At 43.2% G+C, this 18,740-nt stretch overlaps 1 protein-coding gene across 2 annotated transcripts in view; it reads left to right on the top strand.

Annotated features, from left to right (window-relative positions):
- Nucleotides 1-1,810: 1,810 nt before the first annotated feature.
- LOC142099409 (platelet-derived growth factor subunit B-like) overlaps nt 1,811-18,740 on the top strand; it is a 31,904-nt gene continuing 14,974 nt past the window's right edge. Inside the window, exons 1-2 of one of the 2 annotated variants that reach the window (XM_075182825.1) lie at nt 1,811-2,285; nt 6,334-6,430. In XM_075182825.1, the coding sequence (XP_075038926.1) occupies nt 2,229-2,285; nt 6,334-6,430 (154 nt within the window). In that variant the 5' untranslated portion in view covers nt 1,811-2,228. Of the gene's footprint in view, nt 2,286-2,945; nt 3,024-6,333; nt 6,431-18,740 lie in introns of those variants that run through there. The other variant, XM_075182827.1, reaches the window with a different exon arrangement.

The raw sequence follows: 18,740 nt of genomic DNA, 5'->3' as shown, positions 1-18,740 counted from the left end.
CAAGATAATCGGAGATGGCACATTTTGGGTGGCTTTCCTTGCTGCAGAAGGGGGCACACAGCCATTTTCACTCTGCAAAAAGATTAATATTGTGTGATGCTGTTACACTGTAGTAGTTTTTTTTCTATCATTTTATAGATGTCTATTGATCCGCTACCCTTTTGGTAGTAGCCCTGGAAAGAGATGAGAGTATAAGCGACTGACTAAATGCGAGGTTCATACTGGGACTGTGAAAATGACATCCCTCATAACATCATAGACTCTTGTTCTTGAAAAAGAATGATCACTATCAATAGTAATGGAACTGTATCTATATATAGTGACTTGATGATATCATTCTCTATATAGAGACACATGTCATGTAGATAGTTGCAGAGAAGTTGCCATGTGCAGATGCTGTACAAAATACAATAAGCTGGAAGCTTTTTCCTCTCTTTCATATGTAATATTAAAATTAGCTTGGATTTATTGACACTTCACAACTGTGACTATTTTGGATCCAGAGGGCATATTTAATAAAGCACGATAGTGCTTTTAACGGGTCATTAAGGTCCCACAGTGTCCTCCGCAAATTTATTAAGGGGGCATCGCAGCAGATATCATGGATATCTGCTGCTTTGCATTCCTCTTCGTTTTTGGGAGCAGTCACCATTCAACAGAATGGTGACTGCTCCTGGCCGCAATCTAACAAGTCCCGAAAAAAATGTCAATCTAACAAGTCCCGAAAAAACATTTTTTTCGGGAACTTGTCATGTTAATGTACGCTGGCGTACATCATCCGAATTGAGGAAATCTAATGCTGTCAGCTCTGCTCCGGAGAGCAGAGCTGGACAGCGCATGTGTGGAGGGATCACATGATCCCTCCCTGTCACTCAGCGCTCTCTCTCCTCTCTGCAACGATAGTTGCAGAGACAGAGAGGGGATCTGTGTGTGCATGTCCAGTTCTTGGAACTGGACATGCGCAATTAAAGAGTGAAGAGAAGACCCGAAGACAGCGCTTCCGAAGAGGGGGGTAAGTATAATTTTTTTAGCACTGAAACAGCAGTTTTTCGGAACAGCTGTTTCTGTGCAGGGCTGTACATAAATGTGAGAAGTAGTTCAATCCTTATCATTGCGATAAGGATTGAAAACTACTTTTCACTTTATGTGAATATTGATAAATGTGCCCCTAAATCTCCCCTTCTTCTGTCTTTATTCTAGGTTGCCAGTCTTTTAGACCTGGTTTATAGTAATGGTACTGGGCACAACACCTTTTTTTTAGCAACATAAAATACACAAAGTAGAAAGAGGACACGTTAGTCCTTGGTGTACTACATACTTGTGAATATTTGTTTTTTCTGGGTGACAGCTTATTTATCTGCTGTCACCATACCTTTGAATCTTTAGCAGAACAGCCCAGCAAGATGCTTAAGAAAGCAAAACACAAGAAAAACCTTGTGAGCTCAAGCCCGTAGATGCGTATGGATAAACACCATATTGGTTCTCAAATTGGCTGATTCATTATACCATTTACATTGTATAGCATTATGTATCTATATTTAGAGCTGTGCAAATGCATGTCTTCTATTGTATCCAAAAGTCTGCCGTGGTGTGTAGGCTATGTACAATGTAGGCACATATCACTTTGCAACATATTGCTGTTGAGAGGATGCGCTTAAAACGGACTTTGCGTCCGACTCTCACAACGGACCAAATTTAAATTTGGTCCGTTGTGTCTGCACCGGGTGTTACAGTCTCTCTCCTCCTTCTGAACTTATCACTCCCACCGATTTGTACTCACACCCCTCCTACACACCTTTACATACAGTCCTGTCTATACCAGACACCCTCATTCTATCGGCCCAACCCCTATCAGCACACGCCTCTTAGCTCGAACAGCTAAAGAAAACTGCACGCTTTTAACTCGAGTCAGTGGCTTTGGGTCAGCTATCAGAATCTGTTCTTGAAGGGAACCCTACACTTGAAACTCCAGGATCTCGCATGACAGTCGGTGTCACTGCTGGAATATTGATGTCACCTATCTCTTAATTTTATTTGCTCCCTGTTCCATAATACTTTGGCATTTTATCTACCACAATACCCACCTTACAGACATTGGAATAAGGAGTCCTTTATTGGGGGAGGGGTATCCCCTGCTTGAAGGGTGCCTGCCTCCCTGCTATTTACTATCTGCGCAGATCTGACAGCTGCTATATACATGTTCCACAAATTGTTACGTGGACTACAGGATGAATTTTGGGGGTTTGCTAATGTCTATTTGGTTCCTGCATGCAATTCGTGCTGAGGTAAGGACTCGGAAACAATACAATGTTATTTACAAAATCGTTTGTGTAAAAGTCCAAATATCACATAACATCTGACTATAACAATTATCTGCAATCACACCGGGTTTATCCATATACATTCCACATACTCATGAATTTAGCTGAACACGTTTAATCCTAACTAACCACCCAACACAATCCTGGCAATGGTAAACAGCATATGGCATAACTTAAATTCACAAATATTGTAATTTAAAATTCCAGATTATTAATTATTAACAAATTATATTATTAAGAAATTGGCATTTGTCTGATAATGTCTAAAAACAATGCCACTTCTAAAGGCTGGGCAGTATCTATATGCAGTACTCTATTCTGGAAAAAATGAGGATCTACATTCAGACGTCTTACAGACACTCACACTCTTACTTGTTGGTTGGACGTGGATGTTCTATAGTAAACGTTTAGGGTCCAGTGTGTTGGTGGGCAGTGGATTCCAGTTGTAAAGTTGACCTGTGCAATCCAGAAGTTGGACGCACTGCACCTGCCAGGGTCTGTGTGTATGCGGACGTGTGTGTACAGCCAGCTGCCTGGGAAGCGCTGAATGTGCAGCCTCAGGGAGAGTGCTCCTAGATGCCTAAGGAGGGCAGGTTACATTACCGCACGCACACACGCCTAGGAGGTAGGGAGAGGACAGCGGTGAAGGAGGATCATAGATGGGAGTAAGGAAGAGGCAAAATCGTAGGAGAGATCTAAAATGTAAGAGTGGTTATGTCGGAAACTTTGTACAAGGGAAAATATATTGTAAAAAGGACATTATGGGGAATACCAGTTTACTTGTCTCCAACACACACAATTATTTTGAGGAACATCTGGCTTTCCAGCTGCTCTGGAGCCTAAAAATATACAAAACAGTATATTATTTATCCCATTTTACTATAAAATGGATGGTTTTATTGGCTGAGGAAACTTAAATTACATTTTTTCAGCTCTGGTTTTACCACTGAACTCCACACACAGCTGAAACTTCAGTGCAGCTACACACAGGAAAGCCACTTTCCTGAATTTGAGCAATAATAAATGTTCTTTGGAAAACCTCCAATACAGGTGCATTATGTCAGGCTGTCTGGACCTCCTGATTCTTCAAAGCCTTTTGCTTTGTTTTTTTTGTTTATTGCAAAATACCTACTAATTTTCTACTTGCTAATGTGTTTGTTTTTCTACTTATCTGAATTATTTTTTTATCTATAGCAGTTTATTTCATCATATTCTTCAATTTCTTAACCATCTTATTGGCATATAGTTTATTGCAAAGCAAAGTTTTACTGTCAGCTAATGGGTTACTCCAACTTGAATCTTTCCAATTTCTCCATTACGTCCAACTTTCAGTCCTTTCCTACTTGCAAGGCTTCGCAGAGCGCCTCACTTTCTCTCTAAGGGGCATGTTTAAGAAATAGTGATAGTGCACTATTGTGCACTTACCATGAAATCCAGGTCCCAGAGTGTGTCCCGCATATTTAGGAAGGGTACATCGCAGCAGATATAATGGATATCTGCTGCTTTGCATTCCTTTTCGGTTTTGGGAGCAGTCAGCAATCTACAGTATGGTGACTGCTCCCAACCGCAATCTAACAAGTTCCGAAAAAAAAGTTTTTTTCGGTAACTTGTCTTGATAATGTACGCCAGCTTCAGATTTCAGTGCTGTCAGCTCTGCTCCGAAGAGCAAGCTGGACAGTTCACCACTCTCTCTCTGCACCTATAGTTGCAGAGACAGAGCGGGGATTCATCATCATCATCATCATCATCATTTATTTATATAGCGCCACTAATTCCGCAGCGCTGTACAGAGAACTCATTCACACTAGTCCCTACCCCATTGGAGCTTACAGTCTAAATTCCCTAATATAGACACACATTCGGACACAGACAGACAGAGAGGGAGACAAACAGACAGTTTTTCAAACTGCACACGCGCAATTCCAGTGTAAAGAAAAAATGAAGAGGACCTGGAGGAAATCCGTGGACATCGCGTTCCGAAGAGGGGGGTAAGTGTGATATTTTTTTTATTTTTTTATTTTTTTTATCACAGAAACAGCAGTTTATCGGAACTGCTGTTTCTGTGATCCGTTTTTAATAAATTTGAGAAACAGTTCAATCCTTATCCATGCGATAAGGATTGATAACTATTTTTCATTTTTGCCGAACTTTGATAAATGTGCCCCTAAGCCCTCTCACCACTCTACACCAGGGTACTTTCTTTGAAGAACAATAGCTGGCACCTTTCCCTGCGATCCTAGTATTTGTTTCCTAGAAAGGTTGCCTGCCAAAATTTTCTTTCTCCTGGCTTGTTCAGCCTGTGGGTTGTGATAGTGTGTGAGAGTAGAATACAGAGGGTTGACTGAAAAAAATGTAGTAGTAGTAAAAATACATCTGAACATGTATCTTAACATATGTGTGAGGCATATAAGACATGCGTAGCTTGTGTCTGCATGCCCTACTGTACTGCACCTATTCACTTCTAAGTGAATGTTAAATATTCATCTCTCCAAGTTAAAGAGGCTGCAAATTTGACACAATCAACTAAAAATACTGGGATAAGTTGTTTACATAGGTAGGGTGACCACATTGACAAGAGATGTATTTTTATGCAGCGCAAATAGACTTGCGTCCAACTCCTACATCAAACACGAACTGTCTTTGCATGAAGTTTGGTTTGCAAACCAGTGGCTTACTATTAACTGCATGACGTTTTTGCGTCTGTTAAAACTGTCACACTTCTAATGCAACTTTACTCAAACTTCTGTTTTATAAATGACATGGTTTGTGTTTTAAAGTTGTCCTTAAATCTGCCTACAAAGCTGCATTTTTATATATCCAGATTTTTTTTTACATGCACTAGATATGGTGTAGATCCTTACACCTGCCAAAAAGCAAAGTGACACTTAAACAGCTATGGTGGTGACAAGATTTTTTTGCCAATAAAGAATAAAGGCATGACAGAAAAACAAACCACAAGTCCTAGCATTCATGCTGTTTTCTATATCCCCCCTTACACACACACACCCACCACCACCACCACCACCACCACCACCACCACCACAAAAAAGATCATTAGTTACAGTCACACACAAAAATAAATGACCAGAACCAGGTATAACCATGTAAGACTAGAACTAGATGAAATTCTTTTAACTGGAGCAAAAATTAAAACACACATTCCATGGCCCCACACCTGTAAATCAGTTAAACAGTATGGATTTTATATTACTAACAGAACAGCTTCAATACTAGATTTATCTCGTATCCTGGGGTATATTAATGTGCATTAAAATTAAAATGGACTTTGTCCATAGAGACAGACAGCATATACTATGTGCCAAGTGTTAGGGTGGAATAAGCAATGTCACAAAGGACAATGGTGATGCTACATCTAATTATACCTGAAAACAAATGGTAGCCAAGTGGTTAGAACTTCTGCCTCACAGCGCTGGGGTCATGAGTTCAATTCCCGACCATGGCCTTATCTGTGAGGAGTTTGCGTGGGTTTCCTCCAGGTGCTCCGGTTTCCTCCCACACTCCAAAAACATACTGGTAGGTTAATTGGCTGCTATCAAAATTGACCCTAGTCTCTCTCTGGTTGTGTGTGTGTATGTGTGCATTAGGGAATTCAGACTGTAAGCTCCAATGGGGCAGGGACCGATGTGAATGAGTTCTCTGTACAGCGCTGCAGAATCAGTGGCGCTATATAAATAAATGGTGATGATGGTGAGGAGTAACATTATAATATCCAGTTAAGTGGTTAAATTCATTAACAAGTCAAGGTAGTTAGTGAAAAATATTGACAAAATTGACAAGCCACTGAAACATACAAATTTGGGGAAGACTGACTGTCCACTACGGAGCCAGTAGTACAAGATCTATGGTGAATGTGTATGTTACTTCTAGCTAGGTTTGTGTAGGATATTCAGTAATTTTGTTTATGAAATGTCATATGTCTGTCTTGAAGCCAGTTGGTGAGACATGGGCTGTTTTACCATATAGTAATTGTCCTTGTATGTCTCTTTGGCAGGGGGACCCTATTCCAGAGGAGATGTACAAGAAAATCACAGCAGGATCTATTAATTCTGTAGCGGATATGCAAAGGTTGCTGCAGATAGATTCCGTAGGTAAATCTATACAGAACTGTATCCTCGTGCTGTCTGGTACTACATTACTAACAAGATGGAAATATGTACTGATTACTAAAAGTACAAGAATATTATTCCTTTAAATTATCACTGTTATAGTGTATATATTGACTTGCAAAATCCCTGTATAACTTGGCACATTAGTCTTCAAATATCATCAGCAGCTATTTATGTATCGCTACTAACTCCGCAGCGCTGTACAGAGAGTTCACTCATATCAGTCTCTGCCCCATTGGAGCTTACAGTCTAAATTCCCTAACATACACACACAGACAGATATACTGAGAGAGACTAGGGTCAATTTGATAGCAGCCAATTAATCTACCAGTATGTTTTTGGAATGTGGGAGGAAACCGGAGCACCCTGAGGAAACCCACGCAAGCATGGGGAGAACATAAAAACTCCACACAGATAAGGCCATGGTCGGGAATCAAACTCATGACCCCGGCCCAGTGCTGTGGGGCAGTAGTGCTAGCCACTCAGCCACCATGCTATCCTAATCACACATCAGCCAGTTACTGTTGACATTAGCCATAATTCAATCACATTCAGTACATACATTATGTATCTTTGTGTTTATCTGCATGTTAGTGCATGATTATTTCTCAGAACTAGGCTCCTACAATTATTTGCAAAATATGCAGTAAATTTCTTAAATATACAGGAATGTGCTAGCCTGAGTTCATTGTATATATAAATATATTTGAATGTTTGGAAAATAGTTTTCACCTTAGCACATGGGTTAATAAGTATTACACACAGAGCAGACCCATGTGTGTAATAGGAACTCATGCCAGGATTGCTTCAGTACATTAACGTTTACTAAGCTCTAATGCGACCTCCCTCTTTGCTATTGTCTCTGTGCGCACGTCAGACCCCGCACTCTGCTATCTCTGTCTGGACACAACTTCCCCTCTTTGTCTGCTGTGCCAGTCTCCAACTCTGGCTTGTGCTTGAAAAGAATTCCTTGCACCCCAACCCCCCTCCCCTTTGCACGACCCGCCCTCTCACTTCCAGACTTCGTCCAGCTGCAGCAGCTGTCTGTGCTATTAATACCCATGGGGCACATACAATAATGTTAAACCTGGCAGTGCCAGAGATAATATGGCATTCAAATATTAAACCTGGATTGCATTAGATCTATATTAGGGTATTAATTTCAGTTTTATAAATTGTGAGATTCCCCACTAAGGTAAGGAAACATGGAACTAGAGATTTTTCAGATTGAAAACAGGCAGATGTGTAATTGGTTTGTTTTGTAACCTCCTTACAAATTACTGTAGATTAAAACAATTGACAAAAGCTACTATTTATATTTGAACCAGGCAGGTTTGGCTCAAATGAAATTACCAGTGCCGTAACTAGCCATTTTAGTGCCCTGGGCGAGACAGGGAACCGGCGCCCCCCATCTAAGTGGGAGTGTCAATTGTCGGGTGGGTGTGGTCAACCTACTGTGGGGGCGTGGCTAGCACTTTACAAGTTCTAGACCGCACTGAAACCACCTCCCTCTCCATTATTCTTGGTCTGGCTTTGTAAGGATCTTTATGTAATAAGCCTCCATAGAATCAAAGTACTTTAAATGCAGCTATCACATGCTAGCTGTATAAAAAAATTAATTGGTTATTGAAATAAAACTCACTGAAACAAATTAAAACATAAATGTAATGGTACCATCTGTATCACACTGCCCCTTCATCCCACTGTGCTCTCCATAACAGTTTCTCCTTTATCACACCGTGCCATGGAGCCATCTCTATCATTGTGCCCCCTTGTCACCATCACACTAAATATAATATATATAACACAAAACAAATGGGAGGGGACGCCAAATAGTATAATACTGTATATAAAAATACAGAAAGGTGTACCAAAAGTCAGAATCTTAACCACTAAATAGGTATAGACACTCAGGTAATAATAGTGGATCAACAGGAAGAAGGAAATGAGGAACCACTCTAGAACACCAGCGCCATGCCAATATAATATGAGTACCAGATAAAAGATCTTTAAAGCTTATCTGTAGGTATAACCGGTATCTTCACCAATCAAGTTGAGCCTTATTACCCCATGGGAATAGCAGATGCTTCATACAATGTTGAAAGGTTCCAGAACTGGCACTTCATATATACTCAGTAGTATTCAGGATAATGGAGAGGAAGAAACTCACATAGTGTAATGCTGTATAGCAATACATTTATTACATAAATAATGTGGATGTGCACTTACATAAAATATATATATATATATATATATATATATATATATATATATATATACACACACATGTACACACACACATACAATATAAAGAGCCTCCTAGTGTCCGCCGTACCTTACAGAGAGCATTCCTGTGACCGCCATACCTTACAGAGAGCATTCCTGTGACCGCCATACTATACAGAGAGCATTCCTGTGACCGCCATACTATACAGAGAGGATTCCTATGATCACCATACTATACAGAGAGCATTCCTATGACCACCATACTATACAGAGAGCATTCCTGTGACCGCCATACTATACAGAGAGGATTCCTATGATCGCCATACAATACAGAGAGCATTTCTGTGACCACCATACTATACAGAGAGCATTCCTGTGACCACCATACTATACAGAGAGCATTCCTGTGACCGCCATACTATACAGAGAGGATTCCTATGATCACCATACAATACAGAGAGCATTCCTGTGACCACCATACTATACAGAGAGGATTCCTATGATCACCATACTATACAGAGAGCATTCCTGTGACCACCATACTATACAGAGAGCATTCTTGTGACTGCAATACAGATAAATACCTCACCTGAAATTAATAGACCCCACCATTAAATTAAAAAGCCCCATCAATAAATTAAATTGACCCACCAGCACCCCACAAATAAACTAGTACCCATTAAATAATTAGCCCCGCCTAAACGTCACCATTAAATTAATAGCCTACCTCCCACCCATGTACTAAGACACCCAACCTCCCTACCCTCATATCACACATTATATTAATACATACCCCCCTTCCCTCACACATTAGGGCAGCATACCCCCCCATCCCTCATAAAGCATAGCAGCATCCCCCCCCTCCATAATAGCAAGATGCAGCACACATTCCTCCCCTCCCTAATAGCAGCACACATTCCCCCCCTCCCTAATAGCAGCACACATTCCCCCCTCCCTAATAGCAGCATACATCCCCTCCCCCCCTCCATAATTGCAGCTTACATTCCCCCCCTGCCTCCCTCCATAATTTCAGCTTACATTCCCCCCCCCTTGCCTCCATCCATAATTGCAGCTTACATTCCCCCCTCTCCTTGCCACCATCCATAATTGCAGCTTACATTCCCCCCCTCTTGCCTCCATCCATAATTGCAGCTTACATCCCCCCCCCCTTGCCTCCATCCATAATTGCAGCTTACATTCCCCCCTCCCCTTGCCACCATCCATAATTGCAGCTTACATTCCCCCCCTCTTGCCTCCATCCATAATTGCAGCTTACATTCCCCCCCCCTTGCCTCCATCCATAATCGCAGCTTACATTCCCCCCTCCCCTTGCCACCATCCATAATTGCAGCTTACATTCCCCCCCTTTTGCCTCCATCCATAATTGCAGCTTACATCCCCCCCCCCCTTGCCTCCATCCATAATTGCAGCTTACATTCCCCCCTCTCCTTGCCACCATCCATAATTGCAGCTTACATTCCCCCCCTCTTGCCTCCATCCATAATTGCAGCTTACATCCCCCCCTCCCCTCCATAATTGCAGCTTACATCCCCTCCATAATTGCAGCTTACATCCCCCTTCCCCTGCTTTGAAACTTACCTCCTGTCCAGCCGTCGCTGCCTGGCTCCTCTCTGCTTCTCTGCTCCTCTGCTGCCTAGCAACGTCATGACATCAGACGCTGAGGCAGAGGGCAGAGTTCAGAAGGGGGTGGAGCCGGGTGCCGGCCGCCATCTTGGATGCGCCGGGCGGCCGGCAGTCTGAATCTGAGGTCTGTTTAATTTTTTTTTTTTCTTTTCACTCCTCACACAGAAGTCGGTGCGGGCGGCCACTGCGCCCCCTAGGGACTGCGCCCGGGGCGGCGGCACCGCCCGCACCGGCCTCGTTACGGCTCTGGAAATTACCATCCCTTAATCTAATTATCTGCCCCATCATTTCCTTCCCATACAAATAGATATTATTTTACATTGAGATGGACATCAACAATTTAACAAGGGCTATTTACAACTTCCCTAACGGATTGCTTGTGTTCCCTCTTTATAACACCATAATGCAGTGGTTCCCAAACTTTTTCAGTTCGCAGTCACCCTTAGTCTCCATAACTTTTTCAAGGCACCCCTCCAAAATAGTTACCGAGCAGTCCCGTTTTTTAAGTATTTGAGTCAAAATAACCTAATCAGTATTTAGGTCAGGGCAGAAATACTTAGTAAGTTGTTTGCAAAAATAATATACACAAATACAAGGGAAAAGAATATTTTTATATTTTTTTTTTTTCAATTATATTTCTGTCAAAGAATAATTTACAGCTAATATTAAGAGGCATAAGATGAAACAAAAAAAACATGTACAAAAATTATCACAATGTGCCCCTTCATCCACACACACTGTCTGCCCCTCTTCATCCACACACACTGTCTGCATACTGTTGCACAGTGGTTAGCATTGCTGCCTCACATTGCTGGTATCATGGGTTCAATTGCAATCAAGTCCCTATATCTGTGTGGAGTTTGTATTTCACCCGTGTTTGTGTAGGTTTCCTCCTGCTACTCCAATTTCCTCACACTCCAAAGACATTCTGGTAGGTTAATTGGCTTCTGATCAAATTAACCCATGTGTGAGAATATTATTATTTATTTATAAGGCGCCACAGATTCCGTAGCGCCGGATACAGAAGCAAGTAACAAATAGATGAGGTAATAAATGTCAGCAGCACAGATGAGTGTGAATAATGCTATGGTGCTATGGGGACTCACACAGAGTGCAGAAAAACATGTGACGGGGCTTACGTTCTAAAGGGAGGGGTGGTGAGAGACAGTAGGACCAACTGGGAGAAAAAATTTAGAAGGCAGACGAGGTGATGGATATAATGGTTAGGAAGTGGTAGGATAGGCGAGCTTGAAAAGGTGAGTTTTGAGTGAGCATTCGAAGGACTGAAGGTGGGGGAAGAGTCGAGTGAGACGGGGTAGGGAATTCCAAAGATTAGGGGAGGTGAGCATGGGAGGAGGTAATGACGAATGAATTGAGGCGGAAGTCAGAGGTGAAGCGGAGTAGCCGGGTAGGTGTACCTCGAGACAAGGTCAGAGATGTAAGGGGGAGAAGTAACATACATAGTAACATACATAGTTGATGAGGTTGAAAAAAGACACCAGTCCATCAAGTTCAACCTATTTTGGATCTCCTGCGATCCTGCACTTATATTTGAAATTAATCCAGAGTAAGCAACCGCCAATCTGTTTCAATTTTGAAAATCCCCCCAGACTCAATATTGCAGTCCTATTTTTACCCTATATCCACTACTATCCTTTATTTTAAATTAACGGTCGTATCCCTGGATACACCTTTCTGCTAAAAATTTGTCTAACCCTTTCTTAAACATATCTATTGAATCTGCCATCACCACCTTCCCTGGCAATGAATTCCATATCTTGACTGCCCTTACTGTAAAGAACCCTTTCCTTAGCTGGTTGTGAAATTTCCTCTCCTCTAACCTTAGGGGATGACCACGTGTCCTATGTATGGTCCTTGGGGTAAAAAGTTCCCATGAAAGCTCTCCGTATTGACCCCTAATGTATTTGTACATAGTAATCATATCTCCCCTTAGACGCCTCTTTTTTAAAGTAAACATGCTTAAACTGGCTAACCTTTCCTCATAACTTAATGACTCCATACCCTTTATCAATTTTGTCGCCCTTCTCTGAACCCTTTCTAGTTCCAAATTATCTTTTTTATAGAGTGGTGCCCAGAACTGTACTGCATATTCAAGATGAGGTCTTACCAACGATTTATACAGTGGCAAAATTACACTGTCTTCCCTTGCATCTATGCCCCTTTTTATGCATGCCAATACTTTGTTTGCCCTTGCAGCTGCTGCTTGACATTGAGCACTATTGCGAAGTCTACTGTCTACGAGCACTCCCAAATCCTTTTCCATTATAGATTCTCCTAAATTAATTCCATTTAATTTATAGATTGCGTTCTTGTTTTTGATCCCTGAATGCATAACCTTACATTTATCTGTGTTAAACCTCATATTCCATTTGGCCGCCCAATCCTCCAGTTTATTTAAGTCCCTCTGTAGAGAAGCTACATCTTGCTCTGATTTTATTACCTTACAGAGTTTAGTGTCATCTGCAAAAATAGAAACTTTACTCTCTAAACCATCACCAAGGTCATTAATAAATATATTAAAAAGGAGTGGTCCCAGCACGGAACCTTGAGGTACTCCACTTAAGACTTTTGACCAATTAGAAAATGTTCCATTTATCACAACTCTCCGTTCCCTATTCTCTAACCAGTTTTCGGTCCAAGTAAAAATTTTGATTCCTAGACCCAGTTCCCTTATTTTGTAAACCAACCTCTTGTGTGGCACTGTATCAAAGGCCTTTGCGAAATCTAAGTAGACCACATCTACTGTCCTGCCCTGGTCTAAGTTCCCACTAACTTCCTGTGTGAGTGTTGGTAAGGGCTTTGTAATTGAGGGTAAGGAGCTTGAACTGAATTATGGATTTACGCAGAGGAGAGGCGGAAGAGATGCTGTGGGAAAAGAAGATGAGCCTAGCCGCAGCATTCTGTATAGATTGAGGGTCAGAAGTGCGAGAGCGAGGAAGACCAGTGAGAAGGAGGTTGCAATAGTCGAGACGAGAAATAATGAGTGAATGGACCAGGATTTTCATTGCTTATCGAGAGAGGAAGGGACGGATTTTCATAGTGTTACGGAGGCAGAAGTGGCAGGATTTTTGTGAGGGACTGGATATGAGGGGTAAAGTTGAGGGCTGAATCAAGGGTAACTCCAAGTCAGTGGGCTTGGGTGACAGGACAAAGAGTGATGTTGTCAACCAAGAGGGAGATATTGGGAGGGATAGCAAGATTGGCAGGAGGAAAGATGATGAGCTCGGATTTGGAGATGTTGAGATACCTGGGTTAGGACAGCGGGAGAAAGGCTGGGGGAGAAAAGATAGATTTGCGTGTCATCAGCATAGAGGTTGTATAGGAGGCCAAATTATTGAATGAGTTTACCAAGAGAGGTGGTGTAGAGAGAGACGAGCAGAGGGCCAAGGACAGAGTCTTGTGGACTCCAATAGAAAGGGGAAGAGGGGGGTGGGGGGAGAGCCAGAAACAGACATACTAAAAGAGTGGACAGAGAGGTAGAAGGCAAACCAGGAGAGCGCTGTTTCACGAAGACCTATGGAGTGAAGGGTGGTGAGGAGAATGATCGACGGTGTCAAAAGCAGCAAGGTGGTTGAGGAGTATGAGAAGGGAGAAGTGACCATTGGACTTAGCTGAGAGCAGGTCATTTGTTACTTTAGTGAGAGCCGTTTCAGTTGAGTGAAGGGGACGGAAGCCAGACTGGAGAGGGTCAAAAAGAGTGGGAAGAGAGAAAGTGGGTCAGACAATTGAAGTCAAGTCATTCGAGAATTTTAGAAGCAAAGTGAAGCAGGGATTTGGGGCAATAATTGGAGAGAGAGGATGGGTCAAGGGAAGGTTTCTTGAGAATAGGAGAGATGAGAACATGCTTGAAGGCCAAGGGGAAGATACCAGTGGAGAGAGAGAGAGGTTAAAGAGGTGAGCAAGGTGACAACAGGCATTGGAAGTGAGAGAGTGGAGGAACTTGGAAGGGACAGGATCGAGAGGACAGGTTGCAGAAGAAGAGGAGAAGAGAGAGGATCTCGGGTACAGGTGGGTAGGAGCCAAGGGTGGCAGAGTGAGTGATAGAGAGGACAGATGGGGGGAGACAAGTCTGTCGAGAACAGATATCATTGTGTATAAAGTCAATTTTGTCTTTGAAGTAGGTGACAAAGTCAAGAGCGGGGATGGACGAGGGGGGAGGAGGTGAGGGGGGGATACAGTAGAGAATTAATGGTAGCAAAAAGGCATCAGGGTTTATTGGACAGGGAGGAGATGAGGGATGTGAAATAGGTTTGTTTGTCAAGAGAGAGGGCAGAATAGTAGGAGGAAATTATGAATTTATAGTGGGTGAAGTCAGCAATGGAGCAGGATTTCCTCCATTGGCGTTCAGAGGAGCAGGAGCACTTTTGGGGGAGACAAGTAAGAGGGGAGTGCCAGGGTTGGGGTTTAGATTGGCGGGGACGAAGGGGGGTGGCAGAAGCTGCAGTATCAAGAGCAACAGAGAGTGTGGTGTCGTAAAGAGAAACAGCAGTGTTAGGACATGATAGGAAAGAAATGGGAGCAAGTAAGGATTCAAGAGAGGATGCAAAGATGATTGTATCAATGCTGTTGATGGGACGCAGCGTTCGAGTGACTTTGGGTGGGAGAGGTGGGGCAACAGGTAAAGAAAAGGTACAGGAAAGGAGATTGTGGTTAGAGAGGGGGAAGACAGAATTGGAGAAGTTAGAGATGTCACAGAGATAGAAGAACACTAGGTCCAGGGAGTGACCATCATGGTGGGTGGCAGAAGTTGTCAATTGGGAGAGGCCATGGGAGTAAGTGGGTGAGGAAATTAGAGGCAGCGTAGGAGAGTCGGTATTGATGTTAAAATCCCCAATAATAATAGTGGGAAGATCAGGAGAGAGGAAATGGGAAATCCAGGCGGCAAAGTTATTAAGCATTTGAGAGGATGGGCCAGGGGGACGATAGATGACCGCAACACAAAGGTGGAGAGGGGAGAAGAGGCAGATGGAAAGAACGTCAAAGAAGGAGAGGGAGGGTACAGGAGGACTAACACTAAAGGTGTAGCCAGGATACAGTAGGACACCTACACCACCATCATCATCATTTATTTATATAGCGCCAACATATTCCGTAGCGCTTTACAATTGGGGACAAACATAATAAACTAATAAACAAACTTGGTAAAACAGACAAAGAGGTGAGAAGGCCCTGCTCGCAAGCTTAACCTCATGTGTCAATCTCCCATTGTCCCATAGATTGTAAGTCTACATTTGCAGTCTGGCTGGGACAAAAGGTAAAAGTGACTCATAAGCTAAATGATCCTGTCACACAACAATGTTGTCAGGGGGTGGTTGTCTTGTGTGAAATTGTGTAACAGGCTAAAGGCGGTGAGGTTAAGAGGGTGGTTGAGGAATATTATAAGCTTGTCTGAATAGGTAGGTTTTCAGAGAACGCTTGAAAGTTTGTAGACCACAGGAGAGTCTTATTGTGCGAGGAAGAGAATTCCATAGCGTGGGTGCAGCCCGAAAAAAGTCCTGTAACCGGGAATGGAAGGATGTAATGAGGGTGGATGAGAGACGCAGATGTGTAGAGCGGAGTTGCCGAGTTGGGAGATGTTTTGAGACAAGAGAGGAGATGTATGTTGGTGCAGCTTTGTTGATGGCCTTATAGGTTAGTAAAAGTATTTTATATTGGGTTCGGTAGAAGACAGGCAGCCAGTGTAGAGACATACAGAGTGATTCAACAGAGAAATAACGATTCGCAAGGAAAATCAGTTTTGCCGCAGCATGCAAAATAGATTGTAGGGGTATGAGTCTGTTTTTGGGAAGACCAGTAAGGAGGGAATTGCAATAGTCAATGCGGGAGATAAGTGCATGGATTAAGGTTTTTGCAGTGTCTTGCGTGAGATAAGTGTGAATTCTGGAAATGTTCTTTAGCTGTATGTAGCAGGATTTAGATATAGAGTCAATGTGGGGAACAAAGGATAGGTGTGAGTCAAGGATTACACCTAGGCAGTGTTAGAGATCGCGGCGGCCGCGGGCACCGCCGCGACTCTCCAGGATCCTCCAATGACGTCCCGGCCGTTGCTGCGGTAACCGGGACGTCACTTCCGGTTTCCACGTCCCGATTGCCTGGGCAACAACCGGGACGCTACAGATTCCCTGACGCCGCGTCCGGCCAGTTGGTTAATAGGCTGGTGCGCGAGCACAGGGCTAGTTAGGTGAGAGCCAATCATGGCTGTCTAGGTGCCTAGGAGGCAGCTCGTAGAGGAGTCAGTTATTAGTATGCAGCTGAGCACTGCATTACGATTGGCCACCAACACTTCTATCTATTAGGCTTCTCCTGTGTGGGCTCCTCTCGGATTGGCTGCTTGAACTATTTAAGGCAATGAGGACTAAGCCTCATTGCCGGTTATAGCGTTCTGTCCTCAGTCCTGCTGCCTGCTTGTGCTATCTGTTTTAGTTCCTGCTACCTTGGATTTGACTACCCGTGTTTTGACCCCTGCTTGTTATTGGACCTGTGACCCTTCTCTTCTGACCTTGACCTTTTGCCTGGAATTCGGATTTTGCTTCTCTGCCTGTGAGTTTGACCCTTCGCTTGCCCTTAGATATTGCATCTGTGCCTGTGACCTTTTGACCTAGGATTTTTCTTAAACTACAGTCCACCAATCACTCCACTTCTGGGAACTCCCTTAAGTCAGTATACGTTACTCGACCCTCGGTCGGCCCGCAGCCCAGTCTGTCCCCACCACTAGGGGCTCCAGCGAACACCTGGCCTTCAGAGTAGTTCCCGAGTTTCACTGTACTGACTTGGGAGTTCCTAACAGGCAGCGAGCTTGTGGGGTGGGATTTATGGTCATGTTATCAACAGAGATAGAAATGTCAGGTATGCTCTTGTTGGTGGGTGGGAATATTATTAACTCTGTTTTAGAAAGATTAAGTTTGAGTTGACGAGAGGACATCCAAGATGATATGGCAGAAAGACAGTCAGTTACACGTGACAACACAAATGTCGAGAGATCAGGAGAGGATAGATAGATTTGGGTATCATCCGCATAGAGATGATACTGAAAGCCAAAGGAACTTATTTGATTTCCAAGAGAAGCGGTATAGATAGAGCCTTGTGGTACTCCAACTGATAGGGGAAGCGGAGCAAAGGTGGCTCCAGAGAAATTAACAGTGAAAGAGCGATTAGAGAGGTAGGATGAGAACCAGGATAGAACAGTGTCTTGAAGACCTAGGGATTGCAGCGTTTGTATGAGAAGAGTGGTCAACGGTGTCAAATGCAGCCGAGAGATCCAGGAGAATTAGAGAGTAATGGCGTTCAGTTTTAGCAGTGATCAGATCATTGACAACCTTGGTCAACACAGTCTCTGTGGAGTGTTGAAAACGAAAGCCAGACTGAAGAGGGTCCAACAGGTTGTTAGCGGAAAGAAAGCGTGTGAGGCGAGTGTAGGCAAGTCTCTCTAGAAGCTTGGAGGTGCAAAGGAGCTGAGAGATGGGACGGTAATTTGAGAGTTTGAGTTTGGGTCTGAGTTTTGTTTTTGTAGAATAGGAGTAATCACTGCATGCTTGTATAGTGATGGAAAGATGCTAGTAGAGAGTGAGAGATTACAGATTTTAATTAGAGGTGAAATGAGCACAGGAGACAGGGATCTACCAATTTGCGAGGGAATAGGATCAAGAGGACAGGAGGTAGAGTAGGAAGATAAGAAGAGCGTAGAAATTTCCTCTTCATTTGTGGGGTCAAATGAAGAGAGGGTGTCAGAGGGTAGTGGGAAGGAATTGAGCTGATGGCTTGATGAGGAAGAGGATACCATTTCTAGTCTGATCTTGTCAATCTTGTCCTTGAAGTAGGAAGCAAGATCCTGAGCACTGATAGTAGATGGAGGGTTCGGGGTGGGAAGATTGAGAAGATGTTTAAATGTATTGAAAGGGCGTTTGGGGTTAGAAGCCTGAGCATAGATAAGAGATTGAAAGTATGTTTGTTTTGCCGTATCCAGAGCATTTTGATAAGAGTGGTAGACAGAAGTATATGTGATGAAGTCATTAGATGTGCGAGATTTACGCCAGTGACGTTCTGATTTACGGGACAGTTTTTGAAGAATGCGTGTTGCTTTAGTGTGCCATGGTTGACATCGAAGTCGACGTGTAGTATGTAGTGTCGCTGGAGCCACTTGATCAAGGGCCGTTGCTAAGGTTAGGTGAAAATGAGGTACTGTCATCTCAGGGGATGAGAATGTAGAAATAGGAGAGAGAAGGTGTTGGAGAGAAGAGAGGTGGAAAATTGTTGAAGATTAATAGAATTCAGATTTCTGCGGGTATGAGGAGGCTTGGTAGAGTTAGACAGTAGAGAGGTTAGAGCAGTGGGGGTGAGTGAGTAACTGATAAGGTGGTGATCTGAGAGGGGGAAGGGTGTGTTAAGAAAATTAGAAACTGAG

The sequence above is a fragment of the Mixophyes fleayi genome, chromosome 8 (assembly GCF_038048845.1).
Source record: "Mixophyes fleayi isolate aMixFle1 chromosome 8, aMixFle1.hap1, whole genome shotgun sequence".
Lineage (NCBI taxonomy): Eukaryota > Metazoa > Chordata > Amphibia > Anura > Limnodynastidae > Mixophyes > Mixophyes fleayi.
The sequence above is the reverse complement of the archived record's forward strand: the minus strand, read 5'-3'. Positions and strand labels throughout refer to the sequence as shown.